We start from the raw sequence: 24,218 nt of genomic DNA, 5'->3' as shown, positions 1-24,218 counted from the left end.
GTGCAGAGGGACTTTAGTTATGAGGACAGGCTGGGTAAGTTCAGTTTGTTTTAAAAGAAGTGCTCATCTAACAGTTTTTTTCAGATGATGCTGAGTTGTGAAGGAGGAAAAGGAACTCTTAAAGGTTTCAAACTTCTGTGAGATGGGTAAAATCTTCAAAATGTTTTTATTTAGAGAAAATGAAAAGCTGCTTCCAAAAGCAGAAAGTTTTTGATTGAATTATAAAATGAATTTAAGATAACTTATTTTTCACTGAAGTTAATATACTTGTTGAATTCAAAAATGATCACCTTAATCTGTGATGCTACTTGCAGACATCAAAAAGCTTATCAGTGATGTCAAGTAATTCATTAGGATTTCTGCAGCTTGGCTATGGCACTTGACATAGTGGAAAAAAGCACGAAAAAAGTTTTTGCAAGCTAAAAATCAGTGAGATAACTTACAGTGGGGATTTACTACTTGCCTTCTATAGTATAGGTGGAAGAAGGCACGGGTGTTGTTTGTTACCCTCTAAAATATTATTTTAAAAAAATCTTGGGTTCATTTAAATAACACTTGGATCTGTTTGGAATGAAGAATAAAGTTGGACACTAAATACTACTAATTAAATTTATGAAATTAATTTTGATCACTTTGGGTAAGTTGAATTGCATTTCCTAGTATTTTTTTTCCTTGTCTTGTATGTTTGATTTTCAGTCAATTTTGTAGGAATTTGGGTGAGGCAAAAAGTGAATATATTGTGATGCTTCTGTATCCTCCATCATTCGCGTTTTTATACTGTGGTTGAAGTGAAAGAATTTGCTGTACAGTATTTTCACCTCAGCTGAGTGATTACATTTATATGCTTTTTCATCTTCATATTCTACTTTAGGTTGGATAATTTTGTATCCATTTTCCTCTTTGGTTACCACTCTTCTGTTCTGGAACATGCCTTTAATATTCCAGCACCAGAATAAGCAGTCAATGAGCCTTGGTTCCCCCTGACCTTACTTAGTAGAATGCAGAGATATAAACAGAAAATGATGGAAAAACTAACAAATGGAGCTTCATCTATGAAAACTCCCACCTAATGTAAGTGCTTGACCTGAAACATTAACTGTTTCTCCTTCCATAGATGTAATCTAAATGGTTAACATTTCATATTAACTTGAGACTCAAGCAATAGAACAGCTGAAAATTTATTCATCGCAAAACACAAATCATATTCCATGCAAAATATATGCAGAAATTTACAAACTTTATCATTCTCTGTAGTGCATATCTCAGAACTCGAAAGTTGAAATCCTTTGTTATCTTTGTTCTCACTCATGATATACCCAACCTAGAAACTGGAATTTCAGACTTTTTTATGGTGCTATGTTATGAAGTTAAACTTACTTTCTTGCTGACAGTAGAATGGCTACCTTGTAAATACATATACTTGACTATAGTGATGTGTATAATGAATTCTCATGGATCCAGCTCACAGTTTGCCCACCTATCATTCAGGAATTGCTACCTTTTAGTGTCTGATATTTGAATCGGTACCAACTGTCTTGAAATTACAAATTCCAGAAGGCACTTGAATATAAAATTAATGAACATGCTAGCATTAAAATCGTTCCACCATTCTTTATTCTGTATTTATAATATCTACATCAGGAACTTCATGATTCAACATTAGCTCTCAATGATTTGCCGAGTCATGGACGTCCCATATTTAGCATTAAAATTGAGGAAGTATTAAAATTTAATTATTGTTGGCTGAACAAAAACTAGTCATAATTTTACTAAAGCACAGATATTTGTTCACTGGCATCTACTGGACTAACTGTTATGATGAGAGCTGTTGAAAGTGGCAAGAAGACTTACAGAAGTATTCATATCTCTGGTTTGATTGAGGTGAGTCTCTTAGCCTGATTGTTATGCAAATTCCCTCTGGTTCATGGAATATAGCAATCATAAACTAGACTTGATCTCTATTTCTCAGAGGCCTACTTCATATAAACTTGATTTTGCTGGAAAGATTGCATCTTTCTCCAAATGATATGTTTTGCTCTAACACTTAAACTTAATGTTAGAGAATTCATTTATATTCTGATTTGAACCATAAGTTTTCATCTTGAGTGTGAAGGCAGCTTAGTTACCATGCTGCTTAAACCAGACTCCAAAAATACTTTCTTAGGTATGATGTGGCTGGTGGTGTGGTGAAGTACTTTTGCTAATGCACACCAAATCAATCCAGGACCAATGTAATCATTTTACATACAGTAAAAGTAAAGATTGACTACAGCAAAGACTCAGCATGCATCAAACCATTTTTAGTGCTGTGTTTTGGCATAGATGCCATGAAGGAAATAATACTCCTGGGCTGCATTCTTCCTTACAAGTTACAAACATGAGGTTCCATAACCTGACCTGATCTAGCAGAGTTTTCATTGCAGAGTCAAATGGCAATTGCATGTCTGCACAATCCCATTTCTCTTGCACACTCAGAGTAGATTTGAATACTAAAGGAAGTATGGCTGTTTAAATATCTACAGATATCTTAAAAATGTGGAAAGGATGACACAGTTGAATGTGCAGGGACTGATTATAAATTGTGTATTAAACATGGGTTCTTGCACACACAATTTGATGGAGACAATGTCTGCCACAGGTAAGAGTGTGAAGTTGTCTACATAGTGAGCTGCCAACATGGGCCAGTGTGTAAGATCCTGTATATACCAAACATTTAATACAGATCAATGTTCAGAAACTTAATACAATTAGCCACTGACCAAGATAAGTATAAGGGCACCTATGTTTTGAGTGGAGTGAGAGGAGTACAGATGTGATGTTATTAATTGTGACTTACGTACGGTACCTCTTTGCACTCTACAACTGGACGAGATTAAATGTAGGGGATCAATATACTGCAAAATTCCAAATGGGATGTGTTTTTAGGAACCTATGCCCATGGCATTTAGTTTCCTGTAGATTTTATCAGCACTAATTGCATAATATATGCAGATCCCTCTCTAAGCATCCACCTCTGTAACCGGTTGAGGTACAACGGTCCTGATGTACTTATCTGTGTCCATCGTTGCCTTTTCCACCTGAATTAGGAATTGCTGTGTAGAAAAATGGGCACATGTGTTTTAAAGAAAATCTTTAAAGTTCCTAAGTCCATTTTTTATAGAAGTTAAATCTCTCATGGATCCCTATTGATGCACTTCCTGGGAATCACAAACCCAAGTTTCATTATAATATCTATCATCATGTTCTTTGTCTGGGAGGCCAGCCAGTGACACTGGCTCAGTCATTTGGAATGGGGAGCAAAAGCTGTTCTTGTGAGGTGAAGCCAACTTGGCTTTCAAATTTTCCCTGTTTGTCATAATTTGGAGATAAAGCAAACAACTTTAAACATTGAAAAACACAATTCATATTTTGAATCAATCATAATTTGAAATTTCAAATTACTAAAAATTCAACTGTTCCTGAGCGAACTAAAGAATTAGAAGATTTGAAGTTAATGCAAAATTAGCAGTGTTATGTAATTTATGATTTCTAATAGATCTTTTTCTTTTGGTGTCATGCTAAGAATTAATGTAAAGTTGAAGAATATTAAAAGCTTTTCTCCCATTGTCTGTTTATATTTCACAATAAGGCTAATTAATTTAGTTTTTCAACTATCTATGCTGATTGTAAATTTTTGTATTGAGTTCCTCATTTCCCTTTTATTGAAGGACCTATATAGGTATATGTTTTATTTTCAACTTCAAATTATCAGTGTGCATTTTTTCAGCCAAAATTCTCACTAGTATTTATTCACTCTTTGCAAAGTGTTTGTTATCACACAACTTGATGGAGACAAGATTATAAATATATATATATATATCTATATATTTGTTTCTGAAAAATAAGAATGGTTCTTGACAAGGTGTATTTTAATTCCATCTAAATAGCCATTGGTTAAAGTATTGCGATCAGTCCTGTATTTTTTAAACAAGCTATTCTGCATTATAATTGTGCATCGTTCCAGTCTTTCGTATAGTAGTCAAGGTTTATTTTTAATGGTATTTGGGCATCTTTGTAAAGTTCTTTTCTTTTGCTTTTCTTTCTTATGCTCAGAAGCATATAAAGAGCAATAGTAAGGAAAATAACAGAGACAACGATCATTGCGACTGCAATAGGAATAACAGGAGGTGAGCAGGGAAAGTCCAATGTCTGCAATAAGGGGCATGGATTTGGTTCTGACTGTTTCTCTTCTGTGAAAACAGCTTGGCTGTGTAACAAAGCCTCCAAGTAACTTTTGTTGCTCACGGTCTCATTGACAAACAAATTGACCATTATCGTGGAATAGAGTGGTTGCGGTTGCCCAAGGTCGCTGACTTTAACCAGTAGTTGATATAAGCCATAGTCTTTATGCAATAATTTTTCCTGCAATGTAATATTTCCTGTAGCTGTATTAATTCCAAATATGTGAGGGGCTGGGCCATTTCTTCCAATGATATTATATGTCATGACAGCATTAATACCAGTGTCATAGTCAACAGCATAAATCTCAGCCACAGAGGCTCCTTGGGGTGTGTTAGGGGGCACAAAAAGCCAGGATGCATTGGATTGAGGAAGTAATACAACGGGAGGATTATCATTTATATCCAGGACAAACACTGTTATTTTTGCTGTTGCAGAGAGGGATGGTTGTCCACTGTCAATGGCCTCAATCCAGAACACGTGCATGGTATTTTTCTCTCTGTCCACTGAAGAATTACAGTGTAAAGTTCCTCTGGTGTTGTGCATTAAAAAATTATTACTCCCATTCAGGATAGATACAGTAACATGACCATTAAGACCTGCATCCAAATCTGTTACATTGATAATTCCAATTACTCCATGTTTCGGGAAGTTTTCTGGTATAAAGAAAGTATAGTCATTAGTGAGGAAAGAGGGTACATTATCATTTTGGTCTAAAATGTGAATGATTACAATTGTACTCTTCCTTCTCGGAGGGGTTCCATGATCAATAGCCGAAACAGTAAATGTATACAATTCCTGTTTCTCTCTATCCAAAGAAGTGGACACAGTTAAAATCCCAGTAAACTGTTCAATTGAAAAGATGTTTGGAGCATCAGATCCCAGCAGGTAAGCAACTTTTCCATTTTGACCACTGTCTGCATCAGTTGCAAAAACCTTCAGCAATAAAGCTCCTGGTACATTGTTTTCTTCGATCGAGGTTTCAAATGAACTTTGATGAAATTGTGGAGAGTTGTCATTTTCATCAGTAATCTGAACACGGATTGCTAGCTGATGAATGTTTCGGGGATCTTCCGCCTTAACAATGATTTCATACTGGTTCTCAAGCTCATAATCTAACTGCTCTGAAGTGACAACCAAGTGTTTATTCCCCGACTTCTCATATGGTTTTAGATAGAAGGGAACATTGCCATTGATGTAGAGTGAACCTTTTAGATAATGGTCAGGGTCAGTTACCTCCAGCAGAGCAATTGGTGTGTTTTCAGGTGCTGTTTCCTTTAAGAAAATCACACCATTTGCCTGGTTAGCGATGTAGCTGATTTCCACCTTTGGATTATACTTGCTACCATGAATGATGATCACTGTAATCTGAACGATGGCCGGGGCACATCCTGGACCATTGGCTAAGATAGTGAGTTTATGTTCAGGGTGCTTCTCTGGGCTTTTATTTCCAGAAAATGTGATAATTCCAGTGGCACTGTCCAAGTTAAATAGTTTCTTGGATGTATCCTGCACACGGTTGCCATAGGAATAGGTGATTTCAGCATTGGGTCCTAAATCTGCATCAACGGCATGAAGCTGTGTCACCATGCTGTTGGAAGACATATTTTCAGGCACCTGAACTACAAACTCTGATGCATTAAAAACAGGGCAGTTGTCATTGATGTCTTGGATGTTGATCAGAAGTGTGGCCGATCCAGATAAGGGAGGAGTGCCACCATCTACTGCCATAAGTTTCAACTCATACAGATTCTTTATCTCCCTATCTAGTGGCTGCAGAACAACAATGGATGGTGCTTCACCATCTTTCAAACCAAATACATTTTGGCTGCTTTCAAGGTAATAATTTTGAATGCCATTTATCCCGGCATCTTTGTCAGTGGCAAAGTAATCTATTCCGAATGATGTGCCTATAGCTGCATCCTCTGGAATAGAGAGCTCCATTACGTCTTCTTCAAAATGTGGTGCATTATCATTGACATCCAAAATGACTATCTTAACCTTCACCATTTTCAGATATTGGTTGGCACATAGTATAATTACATTAACTTCTTGGGTACAGGGAGTACCATGGAACTCAACAGGGCATAATGCTTCCCTGTCGATTCTCTGCTTTGTTGTATACAGCTCCCCACTCCCATTCTTCAGCATGACATATTCCATTTCCTTCATGAACTTATAATCCAGTGAATCACATTCCGTATTCATTGCTAAAACTATATCATTAGCTATATTTCCAATGAATACTCCTTCATCCTCATTCTCTTGTACTTTGTATTCATATTCTGTGCACAGGTAGCTTGGCATCTTGTGGAATAACAAGATCAAAAGAATGCAGATACATTTCTGTAAAACAAAAGAACAGTTACTTTATGTTTTGACAGTATATCTTTAATGTGAATTCTCCATATTTGATTTTAAATATGATACTGATATTGATATTTATTTGATACAAAAAAACTTACTGTTTTGTTTTTGCAGCTTCTTTTGGTTGTGAATTTTATATTTAAAAAAAATCAATGTTACTTCAGATAGTATGAGCATCCATTTAACCAAAGGTTAAATGATGACAAGGTTTCCTTACCGGATTATTTCACTAGTTACCACCTTCAAAGAGCAGACAATTCAAATAACATTACAGTCTGTATTACTGGCCTGAGTGAATGGGCAAGATGCAATATACTGCACCCATATTTTTTGATAATACAAAACCAGGTGGGAGAATATGCTATGAAGAGGACACATACAGATGGGCAAACAAACAAATCAGAAGCTAGGAAATGGGTCACAAAGGTAAAAGAGAAAAAATAAGTTTAAAAATAAGAGTAGCAAACAGGACACACTTGGATTTGTGATAAACTGGGAAATATGTAGGGAGTGCTAGTGCATAAAAGTGTTCCACGTATAAAAAATATAAACAATATAGGTCATATTTTGTTACAATTACAAAAATTGCATTTATGTGGGACTTTGGTGAGATAGTGTGAACATTGCATCCAACTTAGACTTTGGTACTGAAGGAAACACGTAATTAATTTGCAGACATTGAAATCAATACTTACTAGAGTTGTTGGTTCAAACAGGAGAAGTTGGAATTGGTGAGCCAATACTCACAAGGGTATAGAAGATTGAGCAATGATTTCATTGAAAGGCATGACTGAAAAGAATTGATAGTGTAGATTCAAATGCAATTTTCTTTAATTGGAGAGCGAATTAAGGAATTTAAAATGCCTTCTGAATGATCAAAGCTTAAACTAAAGGGTGTTGTATATAAGGCATTTGCAAAACATAGAAAAGGAAAGATATTGATGGCAATAGAGAAAAAATACTGGTAATTTATAAGACAGAAATAGAATCTACATAGGTGTAAAAATGAGGTGAAAGAATGTTAATTATGCCAATACTAATAGTCCAAAACACCTAATAATAGAAAAAAAATCATTTTTAAGAAAGAACAATTGTTAAGTTGGATCTTAATTGATGTAACCATCATTTAGTAAGATATCTCAGTAAAAGATGCAAGGGGATGTAATCTACTATGTGTACATGACTCCCTTGTGTAGAAGGCTTACAAAAAGTCAAAATCAAATACAAAGTCAATTTATTATCAAAATGCATATACTCTGTGTCCCCATATACAGTACAACCTTGTGATTCATTTTCTTGCAGCCATTCACAGAAAAATAACAAAATACTGATAAAAACAGAGAGAAAAAATGATGTGCAAAAGACGGGAAATAGTACAAATACAAAAATACTGAGAACATGAGTTATAGAGTCCTTGAAAGTGAGTCTGTAGGCTGTGGAATCAGATCAGAGCTGTGTTGAGTTAAGTTATCCATACCAGTGAAGGAGCTGATGGTTGTAGGTTAATATCTGTTCCTGAACCTGCTGATGTGACACTTAAACCTTCTGTACCTCCTGACTGTTGTAAGAAAAGAGCATGGCCTGGATGGCGGGGGTCCTTTATGATAGATGCTACTTTCTTGAGCCAGTGCTCCTTTTAAATCTCTTCAATGGAGGGGTAAGCTTTGTCTCTGATGGATTGGGCTGTATCCGCCACTTTCTGTAGGCTTTTCCATTCCTGGGTATTGGTGCTTCTGTACCTGGCCACGTTGCAACCAGTCAGGATACTCTGCATGTGCATCTATAGTTTTAGGTGACATACTGAACCTTGCAAACACCTAACAAAATAGAGGTGCTACTGCGCCTTCTTTGTTATGGCATCTACATGTTGGTGCCAGGACAGATCCTCTGATATGGTAACACCAAGGAACCTATCCTCTCCATCTCTGATCCCCTAATGAAGAATGGCTCTAGATATTTGATAATCAGCTTTTTGGTTTTACCGATGTTCTGTGCAAGTTAGTTGTTGTGGCACAACTGAACCAGATTTTCATTCTCCCTCCTATATGCCGATTCATCACCACCTTTTTATTTGGCCAACAGCAGTGGTGTCATCAGCAGACTTACAGTATGTACGGCATGGGAGCTGTACTTAGCCACACAATCATACGTATAAAGCAAGCAGAGCAGAGAGCTAAGCACACAGCCTGGTAGTGTACCTGTGCTGATGGTGCTTCATTATCAACCTCTCAAAGCACTGTATCATGGTGGATGTAAGAGATATTGGATAATGTTCATTAAGGCGGGTTTCCACGTTCTTCTTGGGCACCGGTTTGACTGAAAGCTTCTTCAAGCAGATGAGTTCCTCAGTTGGCTGAAGCTGATTCATGTAATTTAGGATATACCGGAGCGGATCTCTAGTACATAAAAGGAGGGGTATGTCCTGACAATTGTGATTATGGTATGGTTTAATATTATTATAGTTGAGAATTACACAAGCAGAATGAAGCTTAGAGTAATAAATTGGACAAAAATCATACATTTTGAGAAACATGCAATAGGTCATTGATTAAAAAAATGAATTTTTCTCTACTTTTTCCTTTCTGATCTGCTCTGGTGTACTACCAGAGTACTATCTGATCACTACCCTTGCAATGATGTCCTGGGCCTGAGAACTCTAAAATTCCTTTCTCCTGTGTATGGCATCAGTTAGTGACAAATTCACCACAAAATACAGCAATGGTTTTGCAGAATATAGATTTATCTAGCTCATAAATGATCTGATTTTACAATTTTGGTAAATTAAATGAGGTCCACATGTCATTTAGAAAACAGAATTTAAATAAAGTGCAGGAGAAAAAAAAATCCAGGATTAAAAATTCACAGAACATTAAAACTTGCAAAGCAGGTCAATAAGAACATTTAAAAAAAAACTTAACTCTGAGTTGTATCTCCAGACTGAAAAGGAACTATCAATTTATTGTGATTGCAATAGGCCTGCTATTGGCTTGAGAGCAAAGAATTTTGTTGCTGATCAAGTGTACCTGCAAGCAGACAAGCAAACTTGATGGACCGAATGGCATAATTCTGTCCCTGTGTTTTATGGTTTTATGATCCGAAAGATCTGTGGAATGATCTTATGGGATGGTAACAGTGAAAAAAAAAATAATGCAGTTGTGTAATATCTTTTGCATTTTGAGATTTTATCATTTTACTATAAAATATATGGATGAACTTTATTGATGTATTAATTCTTTTGTAGTTAAAGGCAACAAAGTGATCCAAGTGTACAAATCACTAAATCGAAAGACAGCTTAATAACGCCATAAAAAAACAAATCAAGCATGCAATTTTTTTCTAATAAGATAAAACTGCACAGTAGTGAAGTTAAAATAATTTTTGCATTCCTTTTGAATCTGGAGATACAGCTCAAATTAAATGTTTTTAACGATCTTAATGCTAAGTGTATGTGGTTGTCATATAATGAAAAAGATGTGTGTTTCAGAGAGAATGCAAAAAGATTAATACAGATACTAAAAATGCAGTTTATACCTATCAGGAAATGATAAAACAGGCTGGGTAACATTGCTCTTGAAAAGCAGTTTGAAATGGTGTAATAACTAAGAATGAGAATTTGGGATGAATAGTAACCAAGTTTTGCACTTCTTGAGAAGAGAAGAACTGAAATCCAGCAATGGGAGTTCATGAACAAGAAATCAGAAAAAGATATTTAGGAGTAACTACTTCTTTCCCCAAAGGAAGGTTATAATCTCTCCAATATGAAAAGTTGAGATGAACCCATACCAGCAGTTTGGTCAAGGGGATCAAGTAAGTAGGAATGAGTAAGGAGAAGCTCGTAAACGGTACAAGGGAATATAGACAAATGAATGAGTTAGAACAAAGCAAATTCATGTGGAAAATTGTGCCTTAGTGCACAAAACAGGAAAAAAAATAATGAGAGATTGGGTAGCAATGCTGTTCAAGGAACAGATATCCCTCAGGTTGGCTTTATGATATAAGTTCAACAAATGAGTAGGAGGGAAACTAGTATCTTAAATGTAATTACAAAATACATCCATCATCAGAATTCCCCACCACCCAGGCCATGTTCTTTTCTCGCTGCTGCTATTGGGTAGAAGGTACAAGAGCCTCAGGACTCACACCACCAGGTTTAAGAATAGTTACTACCTCTCAACCATCAGGCTCTTGAATTACACTCACATGCATCCATTGACACGTTCCCACAACCAATGATCTCACTTTAAGGTTTCTTTATCTTGTTATCTCTTGTTCTAATTGTTTATTGCTATTTATTTATATTTACACTTACACAGTTTGTTGTCTTAGGCACTGTGGTTGATCTTTCATTGACCCTGTTATAGCTACCATTAAGATTTTCAGTTTATGCCCATAAGAAAATGAATCTCAGGGTTTTTATATGGTGACATATATGTACTTCGATAATAAAATTTCCTTTAAATTTTACACTATTGAACTTTGACATTGGTGAGACCACATTGTGAACTTTATGCATGTTTATCATCCTTCATAAGAAATAATGAAATGGCAGCCCCCATATTATGGGTATGGGAGCATTGATAGAGAACAGTCTGCAATGCAAAGCTTATATTCTACACATACAACGAGTATAAGGTTTATTTGCTTTTTGCTTTATGCCACGTTTGAAGCCTTGATCTTCAAACACCCTTTTCCTCACATAGATCAAGGCACTTTGGGGAAAATACTGAATTTCAGTGCTTCTGATAGCTTCAGAGGCAAGAGAAAAAGGTTTATGCCTTCCAGAGTCTTGTCATGGAGGATTGTGATATAGAGTGGGACCACCGGGTCATGAACATTTTATTTTGCAGATTGTAAGGGGAGACCTGAATAACTTGAATTTGATGATTAAGAATTCAGCTTCAAAATATGTGTATTTGCAAGCATTTTCGGTGGATTGAATCCTGCCTCTTAATTAATTTTATTCCAGAGATGTATACAACTGTATTCTAAACTTGTTAAATTGATAGGTTGATTTGTTGTAGTATTTAAAATGTTAAAATATCTGGACCTCAAATGCAAGCATGCATTTGAGTAAATGTATTATTAATTAAAAGAGTGACTGATTTTGAAGACTAAGTGATAGTGTGTTTCTCATCAGCTTGTGCATTGCAGCTGAGCACTGATGATGATTTGTGGGACAATCATCATTAATCCTCTCCTGCATCAACCAGGACAAGTATCTGTACAAGCAATACTGTTTATCTAGTTAATATTATCAATGTCTTGTGACACATTGAAAACCTCAGTCTGTTTTTCTTTCTCAGTAGTAAGCAGTTCTGTATTTTTATACCTTGGAATGAACTAGGGTTCTATACTGTGTATTGTGAAGTCATTTATATGAATACAAGAAATTCATCTCATCCTTAATGATTTCAGTTTAAGATTGAACACAAAAATTTGGCATACTGAATAATTGAAAGTATAGTTTTAATATTTCAGAATATAGTTCTGATGCAAGACTACTTCATAAATCATTCATGTTAGTATCCTCCTTGATGCTTTCAGGAGTAAATATCTGTGTGATAAATGATCTCAGAGTGACTGAATACTCCTTAGATAACTATTTTGCAAATATTTATTCAATGATGTCTGGCAAAAGTAATTGGTAAGGAAATGACACACCAGACCTCTGATCTCCTTGCATCAAATGACTTGCCTTAAGGTGTAAGACTTTTTCTTAGCTGGGGTAGACCAGACAAATTATATGTTAATTGCCTAGAAATTGATTCAACATATGCCATATCTCTGTACCAAGGTTCTAGCTGGTGGAGATCTATAAGGACTTACCTCAAACTTGCAATCTGATGTCATAGCCAATTCATGAAAATAATATAAGAAGATACTTGTACATTAGGTAAGTTTAAATGGGGCATGAAAATACTCAGCAAAAGAGAGACTGCCTGCTCCTGTTGAATGGTCCCCAGGTATAATAGGATGGATTATTGACCTCACAATCTACGTCATTATGGCCTTACATCCTATTGTCTGCCTGCACTGCACTTTCTCTGTAACTGTAACACTTTATTTTGGATTATTGTTTCCCCTTGTGCTACCTCAAGGTGCTGTTGTAAAGATGGATGGCATACAAAACAACATTGTTCACTGTATCTTGGTACATGTGTCAATGATAAACCAATTTACCTTTTGATGGAAACCAGAAACTGGTAGGAATTAAGACTTCGCAATTAGTTCTGTTCTGTAGTTCCATCAAAGGACAACAAAGGAATTGCTCCATTCCAATGCTATATTTTCCTAAAACTTCATCCTTGAGTCTGAACTATCATGAGTTTAGTACAATTCCATGACACCCTATCTCATTCTTCTAAAGTCCAAAGATTAGATGGCCAGTCTATCTAATATTTTCTTGTTGGAAAATATACAATTCTTACAATCAGGGTCAACATCCTGGAGTTCTCTCCCCAACAGAATTGTGGACATATCAACAAAGGCAGCTCACCACCACTTTCTAAAGGGCAACAAGGACAGGCAAGTAATCCTGGCTCAGCCTGTGAAGGCAATCTCCCATAAATGAATTAAGGTCGTTGCCTGAGTTAATCCAATTGCCTGCATTTTCCCCTATTGCCTCCAAGCATTTTCTACCCATATAGCTGTCTAGATGTATTGTGAACATTGTAATTGTGCCATCTCTAAAACTTCACAACAAAATGCTGGAGTTACTCAGCAGGTCAGGCAGTATCCATGGACAGGAATAAACAGTTAATGTTTTGGGCCGATACCCTTCTTCAGGACTAGAAAAGAAAAGGGAAGATGCCAGAATAAAAGGGTGGTGGGAAGGGAAGGAGGCAACCTAGAAGGTCATGGTTGAAGCCAGCTGGGAAAAAAGTAAACGGCAGGAAAGAAAGGAATCTGATAGGAAAGAAGAATGGACTTCAGGAGAAAGGGAAGGAGGAGGGGACCCAAGGAGAAGTGACAGATATTTGAAAAGAAGTAAGAGGCCAGAATGGGGAATGAAAGAAGAGGTGAGAGGGAGAAGGAGAAATTGATGTTTAGGTCATCAGGTTGGATCCTAGCTAGATGAAAGATAACATATTGTCCTTGCAGCTTCAGAGTGACCTCATCATGGCACAAGAGGAGGCCATGGACTGACATGTCGGAACAGGAATGGGAATCAGGATTAAAATGTTTGCCCACTGGGAAGTTCCTATTTTGGTAGCTGGAGCATGGTGACTGATGAACTGGTCCCCCAATTCATACATCGTTTCACCATTGTGGAGGAGGCTGCATTGGGAACACCAAACATAATAGAGGACCCCAGCAGATTTGAAGGTGAAGTGTTGCCTCACTTAGAAGGACTGTTTGTGGGGAGGAGATAAATAAATATAGATATAGATAGATAGATACTGTTTATGTATCTAAATATTAATCTGGCAGTTTAGTCCACATATCCACTACCCTCAAGGTAAATAAAAAAGCTTACCCTTTCTGTTTACTTTAAGTCTTTTCCCTTTCTCTCTTCATATATGTCTTTTAGTTCTACATTCCCTTGAACTGGAAAAAAGACTGTAACCATCCACGTTATCTGTGCCTCTTTTAATTTTATAAGGCCACTCCTTTGCTCCACAGAAAACAATTGCAGCTTATCCAATCTCTCCTTAATTTGAGACCAAGAGCCTGGCATCCTCAATACACTCTCTGTACACATTATTCTCATATTTATATATACTATGGGGATACTTATATAATGCTTGGTTCTCCCATCCAAGGCAGTGATGAACCTTGGTATGAGCTCTGTGATAATCCATTGGTTGCAGCCTCTCACATGGAAGTGACTTATCTGACTTCTCTATCTGACGAATAAACTCATCTCTGGATGCCTGATGAAGATGGCGGAGTTTGTCATTGAAACATTGGTTACCATTGATATCTGGAAACCTGAAAAGAGATTATTCACCATGTACACTGGGAAAGAACTGGATCCCTAGCACTTTATCTATAGTTCTACATCCACTTTTTTTTCTATAATAATTCTTTATCTGAATGCTTCTAAAGATTAAATATACAACATCACTCATTCCATCTGAGCTCTTCACCTTTAAAAAAGCTCCAATTTAGATTTTCCTTTCATAATTCTACGTCAAATCTGTCCAATCAAATAATAGTGTTCTAATAATGGACTCTAGTACTTCCCTCCTACTGATCATAGGCAAACTGGTATGTAGTTCCCTGTTAATTTTCCACTTTCATAGTGGGGTTGTATTTGTTATCTTCTGTTGAATGAAAACACTTTATGGAAGGGAATAACTAGTCATTGTCTCTTGTTACCATAGTCACCTCTTATTAAATTCTGGAGATTTATTGTTTTTCAGTGTTATTTAGTCTGACTTGCATTCATTTCATTCAGCTTGTCATTAACTCAAGACCTGTTTTTCTCCCAAGGTTTAAGCATATTCATTAAATAATGATAATTTGGTACAAATTGTTTGTTTAATTTCTCTGCCATTACTTTATTCTGAAATACAAATTCTTATGAGAGATTTTGTAAGGAATCCATGTGAACTATTGCTTATCCTATTTTTATATTGAGAGAAGGTATTAATGTCATATACCTGTACCTCTGTAAACTGGTCGGAGATTCAAGAGATTGCTCTCATATTCACCTTTTCAATTCTTGGTCCTTCTTTGCTGAATTCTTGAGATGCTCCAATAAACTTTAGTGTTTGACCTTTATATTATCTCTAAATTATTGTAAGTCATGGTTGGATCACTTAAAGGAAGAAAGCCTTGATGTAGCTAACATCAAAGAATAACTAGAGAAGTGAAATGGCAAACTAGTAGCGAACAGTGAGAAGTAGAAAAAATAACAAGTTCATCAAAGGGAATGGAAAATAAATATCAGAAAATGTAGATGCTAGGGGAAATTTGATAGGGAAATTGAGGAAAACTGGGAGTGCTGGTTCATGGAAGAAATGGGATGAAGTTAAAAGTGATAGTTTGAATGAAGGACTGGAAGTTTGAAATTTTTGTTAAAAGAAGAGACTGCAGGTGAGTGTGCCTGTACAAAAGGAAGAGGAAAATTGTCAGCTTGTGGAATGTGGGGCAAGGGTGGTGGGGTGAATACGCTACCAATTAGACCAGAAGGAGCAGAACTGCTACCTTGAATGAGAGATGATGAATATTACAAAACTGAATTGGATTGGGTAGAGGAAGATTATCTTGAGTAAAACAAAAGATGTAACTATTCTGAAGACGAAAGAGGATAAAAGCATTAACAAGAATGTTGTCAGAATGGTGCATCTTAGTCAGAACCTGAGGAGTGGTATTTGCGACCTTTTTAATTAACTAAAAATGATGGAGTCCTTCCCCTCTGTGACCTGGCCTTGTAGAAGCTTGTCAGTTTCTGAAATCTTGTTACAGTCGGGTATTTGTGGGCTGTTTGATGAAACACATGGGAGGTCACAGGTGAATGCTGGTTATTAAATATTGGTCCATTTGAAAATCCAATTTTGATCTGTGTATTTTCTTTATTATGTCAAAATTTATAAATTTGTGTGGTGCTAAATTATTTCCAATTGACCTGAATCTTCTGATTCTCTTAATTCCCACAAGTGACAATACCCTACAACCTCATACACACTTCTGTTCCACCTCTACCACTCAACCTTTCCTGTCTCCTCCTGTCTCATGCTTCTAACCAAGCCTGATCTCCTACTGTCTGCCATTTTTTTTTTTTTTTTGCCATGTATTTATTTTGGAAACTTGCTTGACATTTACTGATTTCTTGGGTGGAAAACTGTGCTAGGCATTTAGACTGTCAAATTCACTGGAAAAAAATGCTAGGCAATCAAGTATGGTTTCATAAAACCAGAAGACATGGGAGCAGAGTTAGGCCATTCAGCCCATCAGTTTTGGTTCACCATTCCATCATAGCTGATTTATTATCACTCTCAACCCCATTCTCTTGCCTTCTCCCTGTAACCTTTGATAACATGAAATAATAATCAAGAATCAAGAAATTACCAATCTCCACTTTAAATATACTCAATGCCTTGGCATCTACATCCATGAATGGCAATAAATTCCACAGATTCACCACACTCAGGTGGAACAAATTCCTTCTACAGATTCCCTGTTTCCTCAACACCACCTGCCCCTCCACCTATCTTCATATCGTCAGCAAACTTGGATAAAATGCCATCAATTCTATAATTCAGAACATGGATATATATAGTGTGAAAATAAATGTGCTGGTGCATGGCCAAGTGGTTAAGGCATTGGTCTAGATATCTGAAGGTCGTTAGATTGAGCCTTGGCTGAGGCTTGCATGTGTGTCCTTGAGCAAGGCACTTAACCACACATTGATCTGTGACAACACCAGTGCCAAGATGGATGGGTCCTAATGCCCTTCCCTTGGACAACATTGGTGGTGTGGAGAGGGGAGACTTGCTGTTTGGGCAACTACCTGTCTTCCATAAAAAAAAACCTTGCCCTGGCTTGCGCCCTGGAAACTTTCCAAGGTGCAAATCCATGGTCTATTGAGACTAACGGAGGCCTACATACACATAGTGTGAAAATAAGCAGACTTCAATTCTGACCCCTGTAGAACAACATTAATCAATAACAGACAACTAGATTAGGCCCCCTTTATTCTCATTCTTTTTCTCCTGTCAGTCAGCCAATCTTCTGTCCATGCTAGTATCTATCCTGTCATACCATGGACTCTTACTCTGCACATTTTTTTCAATTGATTTCTATCTAGATTAGATGACATCACAGTTTTGACTTTATTCAGAAAACTCTCAAAATATATTGTACAAGAAGTTTATGAAAGGAAAAAATCATCCTTATTTTATAAGTAGCAAATATATCTTGTTTAAAGAGTAAGGCATTGGCAGATTGTATTTCCTGTCCATCATGTGTTTCTGATGGTTCATTTTCGCTCATTACCACAGACGGTTGTGGAAGCCACGTCAGTGGATTTATTTAAAGTGGACATTGATAGATTCCTAGTTAGTTTGGGCACCAAAAGATATGCGCAGAAAGCAAGAGAATGAGGTTGAGAAGGATTATAAATCAACAATGATGGAATGGAGGAGCAGACTCAATGGACTGAAAGGCTAAATTGTGCCCAATGTCTTATGGTTTTCTCTTGCTTTTCAATTCAACTTTTAGGTAAAATTGGACTTTAAAGCAAACTGCAATTCCTGTGGTTTGCATTATTTGTATTCCCACTCTTTCTTCCAATGATAAAGTGTGGAATTCTTGAGAGTACGTCTCTAATCTTTCCTTTCCAGTAAAGTCCCTTTCTCCATTGAACCACAGGTTAACACTCAAGCTTTCACCTCTCTTTTTAAAGCTCTTGCTTCTGTTTTATCTTCAGTTTTGACTAATTCTGTCTTCACAGAGTTCTTGAAATGATTTTATACTTAAGTATGCTGTAAATTGCAACTTTTTTGTTGCTAACCTGCTTTACTGCAAACTTTCAAAAATAGCTGCTGGATTTTAATCTTGCTTCATAATGACTGAGTAATATATTGAGAGTGAGCAACACCTCACAAATGTTTGTCATTTCAATTTTCTCTGTTTACTGTGCAGGAGAATTGAATCGGCACAGTACCATGAATAGTTCAAGGGCTCTGAAATATTTGACAGGTGTCCAAATGAATTTGCAGGATTACAACCCAAAGGAAATCATGGAGTGAGGTAAAAATTGTCAACCATTCATTTAATTTTGACAGCTATTTTGTGGCCATTTCCTAACAAGTATGCATATCTTATTATCATGAATTAAAGGTTTGTTACACACTTAAAAACTGATTGATTAAATCAGATATGGTTACTTTGCAAAGCTTCATTATACCATTTGCATATGATTTTGGTAAACAAAGCCATTTCCAGTTCTTCTGTTTCACAGAGAACATATAGTAGATATACAAACCCATTATTTCAACAGAACTTGCCTATAATAGAAAGGTGATATTAACACTTGTGACTTGTTCAGCGAGTTACTAATGCAGTAGCATTACTTTGAAAGAGGAGGGAGACAAGAAGAAAATTAGCCTGCCATTTTTCTATTAATTTCACTTGCAACCGTTGAAACTGTGAAGTCCACTGAGTGCATTGTTCAGGTGTGGGTTACAAGAAGGGGCTGGAACCACTACATATGATTGTTACAGAGCTCTATTGGCCAGGTAAAATGTAATGTTTTGGCCTCTGTTAAAATGCAGAGTTCTTTTTCTGTTGCACCATTCACCCATTATTATCTAGACAAGTTATGACTTGAACAGCGATTCTAGAATGCAACAACTCTTGTCAAGCAGCCAACAAAAACTTGCTGCAGGCTTGACTATTGACTTATTTATGAGTAGGAATTTTTTAAATGTAACTTAAAAAAACATACTGTTTGTAATTTGTTGTAAAGCTACATAGATTCCCTGGACCAGCTTATGTGTAAATGTAACAAACAACGATCCAAGGAGGATGTTTCAATTTAGATTTTTAACAGTAGTGATACATATGCATTTGTGACTTGAGGACAAGAGAAGGCTACTCACTCCCTTAAATTTGCTCTGCCATTTAGTATGAGCATACCTGATGTCATTGTAATTTCAACTCCATCTTCCTGTCTACCCGGTAGCCTTTCATCTGCTAAACAGGAATCGATCCACCTGTGCTATTCAAACATTAAAGAATTCTGCTTATGCTGCCTTTGAGTTCTAAAGACTTGCAAGCTTTGGGTTTTTTTTCCTGGTCTCATCATTGTCTTAAATAGAAACTATAGTTAAGTGGGCTTTAATGTTGGTCAGGAAGTAATAGATCAGCTGATATCATTACATTTTGTTGTTCTTAATGTTAAACATTTATATTTAAGACCTGTATCTCAGGAACAGACAAATAATAAGCATAATGCCAGTGATATTAGGGTAGGTGTTCAGGCTGGTTAGATACTTTATTGTTGACATAACCCACCTGATGTCTCTTTCATTTATATCTCAAGGAAGATACAAGAATGAGTCCTTTCCCACTAAATTTCTATCCAGGTAGAAATGCCCCTGTAACTCAGCAAGAATGGGAATAAAACAGATTATATATTTTTTTTGCATTTCTGTAATTGTGTATTGCAGTCTTGAAAATAACCTTTCAATCTAAGTAATTTTAATTTACGTTGAAGTTATCAAATAGAACCAACTCAGTACTAACTCAAAAAATGTACTGTTAAACATGGAAATGCACATTATTCACAGTTTTATTCAATTAAAACTATATTTCCGGAAATACCCAACTTTGAGTCATATTGCATCATCCAGAAATCCAACCATGTGCTTTCTGCCTTCGATCATTCTTGTGATCTGTAACCCTAGTTCTATATGATGACATTCCTCTTGTTGAATTCTCATGAGACAACATGGTCTTCATACTGAGAATGATAAATTAACTCTCTTGAGATCCAGTAATCTCTAAGTGTCTTCTCACAACACTCCTCCTAACTCTGAAATTCCTCTTTCCTTTGTTACTTGCACGGTTTTCAATAGCTCAGCAATCCACTAACCACATTGCCTCTTTCCCCACTTTAATCTATTAGTCTACAATTACTACACCTCTCTGCTAGCCAATCCAACCTTGCTACTGCTTCTGATTTGAGCATTCACAAACTTCACCCCACCGAATAATCAGCTCCAGTGCTTTAACTGATCCTTGGATGATCATGTTGAACATTTTCCCTTCTCCAACGTATTCAGCATGGGCTGGGTCTTGGAAACAATTGAAGTTTTACACTATGAAGTAACAACCAAGACTTGTTGGTCCACACATCATTGCTAATCCAACACTGCCCAATGAATGCATGAGAACTTTTTAAGACTTATCTGTTCGAACTGCATTGTACTGTAATTGTTTCACCAGCTGAGTTACTATTTGATTTGGTACAGATGATTATAATAAATGAACCCTCACCCAACCAAACACAAGGCATAACTGGACACAGTTTCTTACATACACTCAGTGGCCACTTTGTTAGCTACATCTGTACACCTGCTTGTTAATGCAAATGTTTAATCAGTCAATCATGTGGTAACAACTCAATGCATAAAAACATGTAGACATGGTCAAGAGGTTCAGATATTGTTCAGACCAAACATCAGAATGGGGAATAAATGTGATCAAATTGACTTTGACCATGGAATGATTGTTGGTGCCAGAGGGGGTGGTTTGAGTCTCTCAGAAACTGCTAATCTCCTGGGATGTTCACACACACCAGTGTCTAGAATTTACAGAGAATGATGCAAAAAGCAACAAACATCCAGTGAGCAGCAGTTCTGTGGGTGAATATGTCTTGTTAATGAGAGAGATGGGAGGAATATGGCCAACTAGTTCAAACTGACAGAAAGGCAGCAGCAACTCAAATAACCATGTGTTACAACAGTGGTGTGTTACAATATTATATTATATACTGTAATTGATATACATATTTTTCCCTATATTTTCATGTATTGCTTTGTGCGATTGACATTAAATTAACAAATTTCATGACATATGCCAGTGATATTAAACCTGATTCTGATTCTGACTTCAGGGGCATTACAAACTTAGATATTGATTTAGAGAAATGCATTGCCAGGCCAGAATTCAGAAGTAATTAAACATAGGACACTTGCTAATACAAGTTACAAAGATAGAGAACAAACACTGAAGCTAAAACTTGATTGAAATTACAAAGAACATAATACATAAGATTAATGATTACACATTACAGCAACTAACGTATTTCTAGAACCATGGTCATATACACAAGACATGTAAAATCTTTTAATAGTGAGATCACTAAATTAGGCAGATTGTTCAGATCAGATAACCAGAAGCCCTACTTAGTACATAACCAACTGTGTTGCAAGGTCTGCTGCTTGTAACCTGTTTTCGACTTCTTGGAGTGAACAGTTGAGAAGCATCTTTACAAGGTCAAAATTAAAGGCAATTTTTCATTGGCCAGATGACTGCTTGATAAGGTTATCATAATCAAAGTAAGCAAAGTCTGTGGAAAACTGAAGTAATTATTTCTATTTGTCTCCATTAAAGAAGCAGAAATTAACACAGTTAATGCCCAAAGATTTCCCAAGACGCAACACCCAATATGTTGGCACAGCATATATGATGAAAAATTAGCAACGTGAAACATCTGTTTTTCTCTCCATGGATGTTATCTGATTTCAATTATTTCAATCTTTTTTTTTACTTTACCCCTGTCAGCATTCTCACCAAGATGTACATTTCCCTTATGAACCAACATGCGACACAGGAGGTCTTCAAAACAATTTTGTAAACTTCCAATTGTTTCTATCTCTGTTTTGAAGTTCAATATCGATGACCTTCAGCTACATACGTGTTTGCTTCCCAAAAACGGGGCATCAATTACAATAGATGCACATTAGTTGAAAATTTTGAATTTGGGTTGGAACGTTGTTCCACTGCATGTCATTTGCACGCTGAATTCTACCTATGTGAAACTGGATTTCTTGTCTGCTCAATTATCAGTGGATGATGATAGGCACCAATAGATGGTGTTGACATATGTCCACCATGACCTATTGTGAGATGACAGAATAACCAACTTTGAATGTCCAGAAGTTTTTCTTAAGGATTATTCTAGGCTGTTTGATTCTAATCTACACGACTAATTTGTGAAAGTTTTGTAAGTGATTTTATGTGGCATAGATATCATTTTGCTTGTTGTCTGATCTCTAAAAACAGGAGGCAAGTAGAACATTTGCATGCAGATAGTATTGATCCCTGTTGCTAAAATGACATTAATAAAATCATAAAATAGGAAGGAAAGCTTGGGCCCCAGTTTATTTCAATGGTTAGTCATGGCTTACTTCTTTATGACAGTATTACTTCCTGAATACTGAAAAAAAATCCTGACCTGCTAAACATTTTTCAGGATCTTGTTTTATTGTAAGTAATGTAACTTCATTGCAAGAGTCCTGGCAAGTAAATTGTTGGAGAAAATATAACATTGTAAAACGTTTTAGTGTACATTGTGAATATGAAGTGAGTATTTAGTGAACTGATTCATTGTTGAAAATGTGAAATAAAACACTGAAAAATAATTGCAACTGAAAATGAATGATATATTTAACCTGGCATTTAAGATTTGGGGAATAAGCCATTTGTTGACATTGAGCTTTTTCCTCCTTCTGAAAATTGCCCATGTTATTTGTACAGTACTAGATAAGAACATTTGTTTGTTTGGAGACTACTAGCTAACTGCTTCAAATTTTGATCCCAATTGGATCTCTTTTTCATATATTTTGTTGTACAACTGATGCTATACTCCACAGTGGCTTAAAAATACACATTCATATTCGGAAACTTCAGGGCTTTTAAAGTATTTAATTCAAAGGTGACTAATACTGTGAAAGTACTAATCATTCTAACCTGTTGGTAAAATTTAAACAACTTCAGTAAACTGAACATTTGCATTTAGTTAATTCTTAGTAAATTTATGGGAAATAAAAGACTGTAAATCTTAATGCTGCTGCTAACATATAAAATAGATATCTGTGCATTCTTTCTGTTTTTCTAAACTTATCCAATTGAGTGTGCTGACATTTGAGATATAAATGTAGCAAATTAACAATTGATCAGTGTTAAATAACATCTCCACAGCCCAGTTCCTCGTATTCAATATATTGTTTGTACTTCAGTGCTGCTGATGAAATACAATGAAGCTAAGCTCTTAAGTCCAGAAAATCTCAGGTAATCAATTACTAATATAATTATAATAGGCTTTACAAATGCACTGTTGTCATACTTCCTGAAGTGATCAGAAACAGATGAATCCTGAAGACAAGTGAAAAATAGAAAACAAATACAATTACCTGAAGCACAGATCCTGTAAAATCCATACAGAAGGTACTTTTTAGGTCCATATTTCCAACTACCAGAATTTAGTCTGCTAATAAGGAACCGTGTGCTTACTTCAGCAGTGTCTGAAAGTGTCAATGCTGCAGTATAGCAGAAATTCCTGCTTTTGATGCTAGCAGCTGTAGGTGGGGCTAATAGTGTTTTAGCCTTTTTTTTAAATGTGAGGCACATAATTCAGGAAACTGGCAAGAATAGCTCCCCATCCAGTTTGTCTTCATTATTCATTGCACTTAAACTTTTAAAAGATTAGTAAAGTTTTCAAACATCATTTGAACATAAGTAGTATGTGGGGAGAAACAAGTCACTAAAGTATTTGTGTGGTATTGCAATGCTTGATCAAAGATTTACTGTAGTAAACTAATGAATTTTGTGCACAAAACAGACACTGGGATTCTGCCATAGGGTACCAAATATGAAAATGCCTTTGTCAGTGTTTCTGTCAGCACTATTTCATGAGAGGTGATTATAAGTTTGTTCCAAGTACATTGTTGAAAGGTGCCAGCATCCCACATTGCAATTTCTGGACAGTCATGTTATTTGCTTTCTTTCTTTCATTCCAGCTTGTCATTTAAGAAAAAAATTGCTCAATCACAGTGAACCTGACCGTAACATGGACTATGAGTTGTATATTGTTTATTGAACAAAATTAAAGACATCCGGATACAGCTGTCAAGAAAAAAATAAGTGAAATGTTAAAAAAAATTCAGAATTTGAAA

General features: G+C 36.1%; 1 protein-coding gene across 2 annotated transcripts; it reads right to left on the bottom strand.

Annotated features, from left to right (window-relative positions):
- Window positions 1-1,189: 1,189 nt before the first annotated feature.
- On the bottom strand, window positions 1,190-23,576 carry LOC140734452 (protocadherin-20-like). 2 transcript variants are annotated; one of them, XM_073058407.1, is made up of 2 exons: window positions 23,457-23,576; window positions 1,190-6,564 (listed from the first exon to the last, which is right to left on the bottom strand). In XM_073058407.1, the coding sequence occupies exons 1-2, from the start codon at window positions 23,505-23,507 to the stop codon at window positions 3,982-3,984; spliced, it is 2,634 nt and encodes an 877-aa protein (XP_072914508.1). In that variant the 5' UTR covers window positions 23,508-23,576; the 3' UTR covers window positions 1,190-3,981. The 2 variants fall into 2 exon arrangements, with proteins under 2 accessions (XP_072914508.1, XP_072914509.1); XM_073058408.1 differs by lacking the exon at window positions 23,457-23,576 and adding an exon at window positions 19,552-19,619.
- Between the last annotated feature and the right edge of the window lie 642 nt (window positions 23,577-24,218).

The sequence above is a fragment of the Hemitrygon akajei genome, chromosome 10 (assembly GCF_048418815.1).
Source record: "Hemitrygon akajei chromosome 10, sHemAka1.3, whole genome shotgun sequence".
Classification (NCBI taxonomy): Eukaryota; Metazoa; Chordata; class Chondrichthyes; order Myliobatiformes; family Dasyatidae; genus Hemitrygon; species Hemitrygon akajei.
This window is presented reverse-complemented; position numbering and strand designations above follow the sequence as displayed.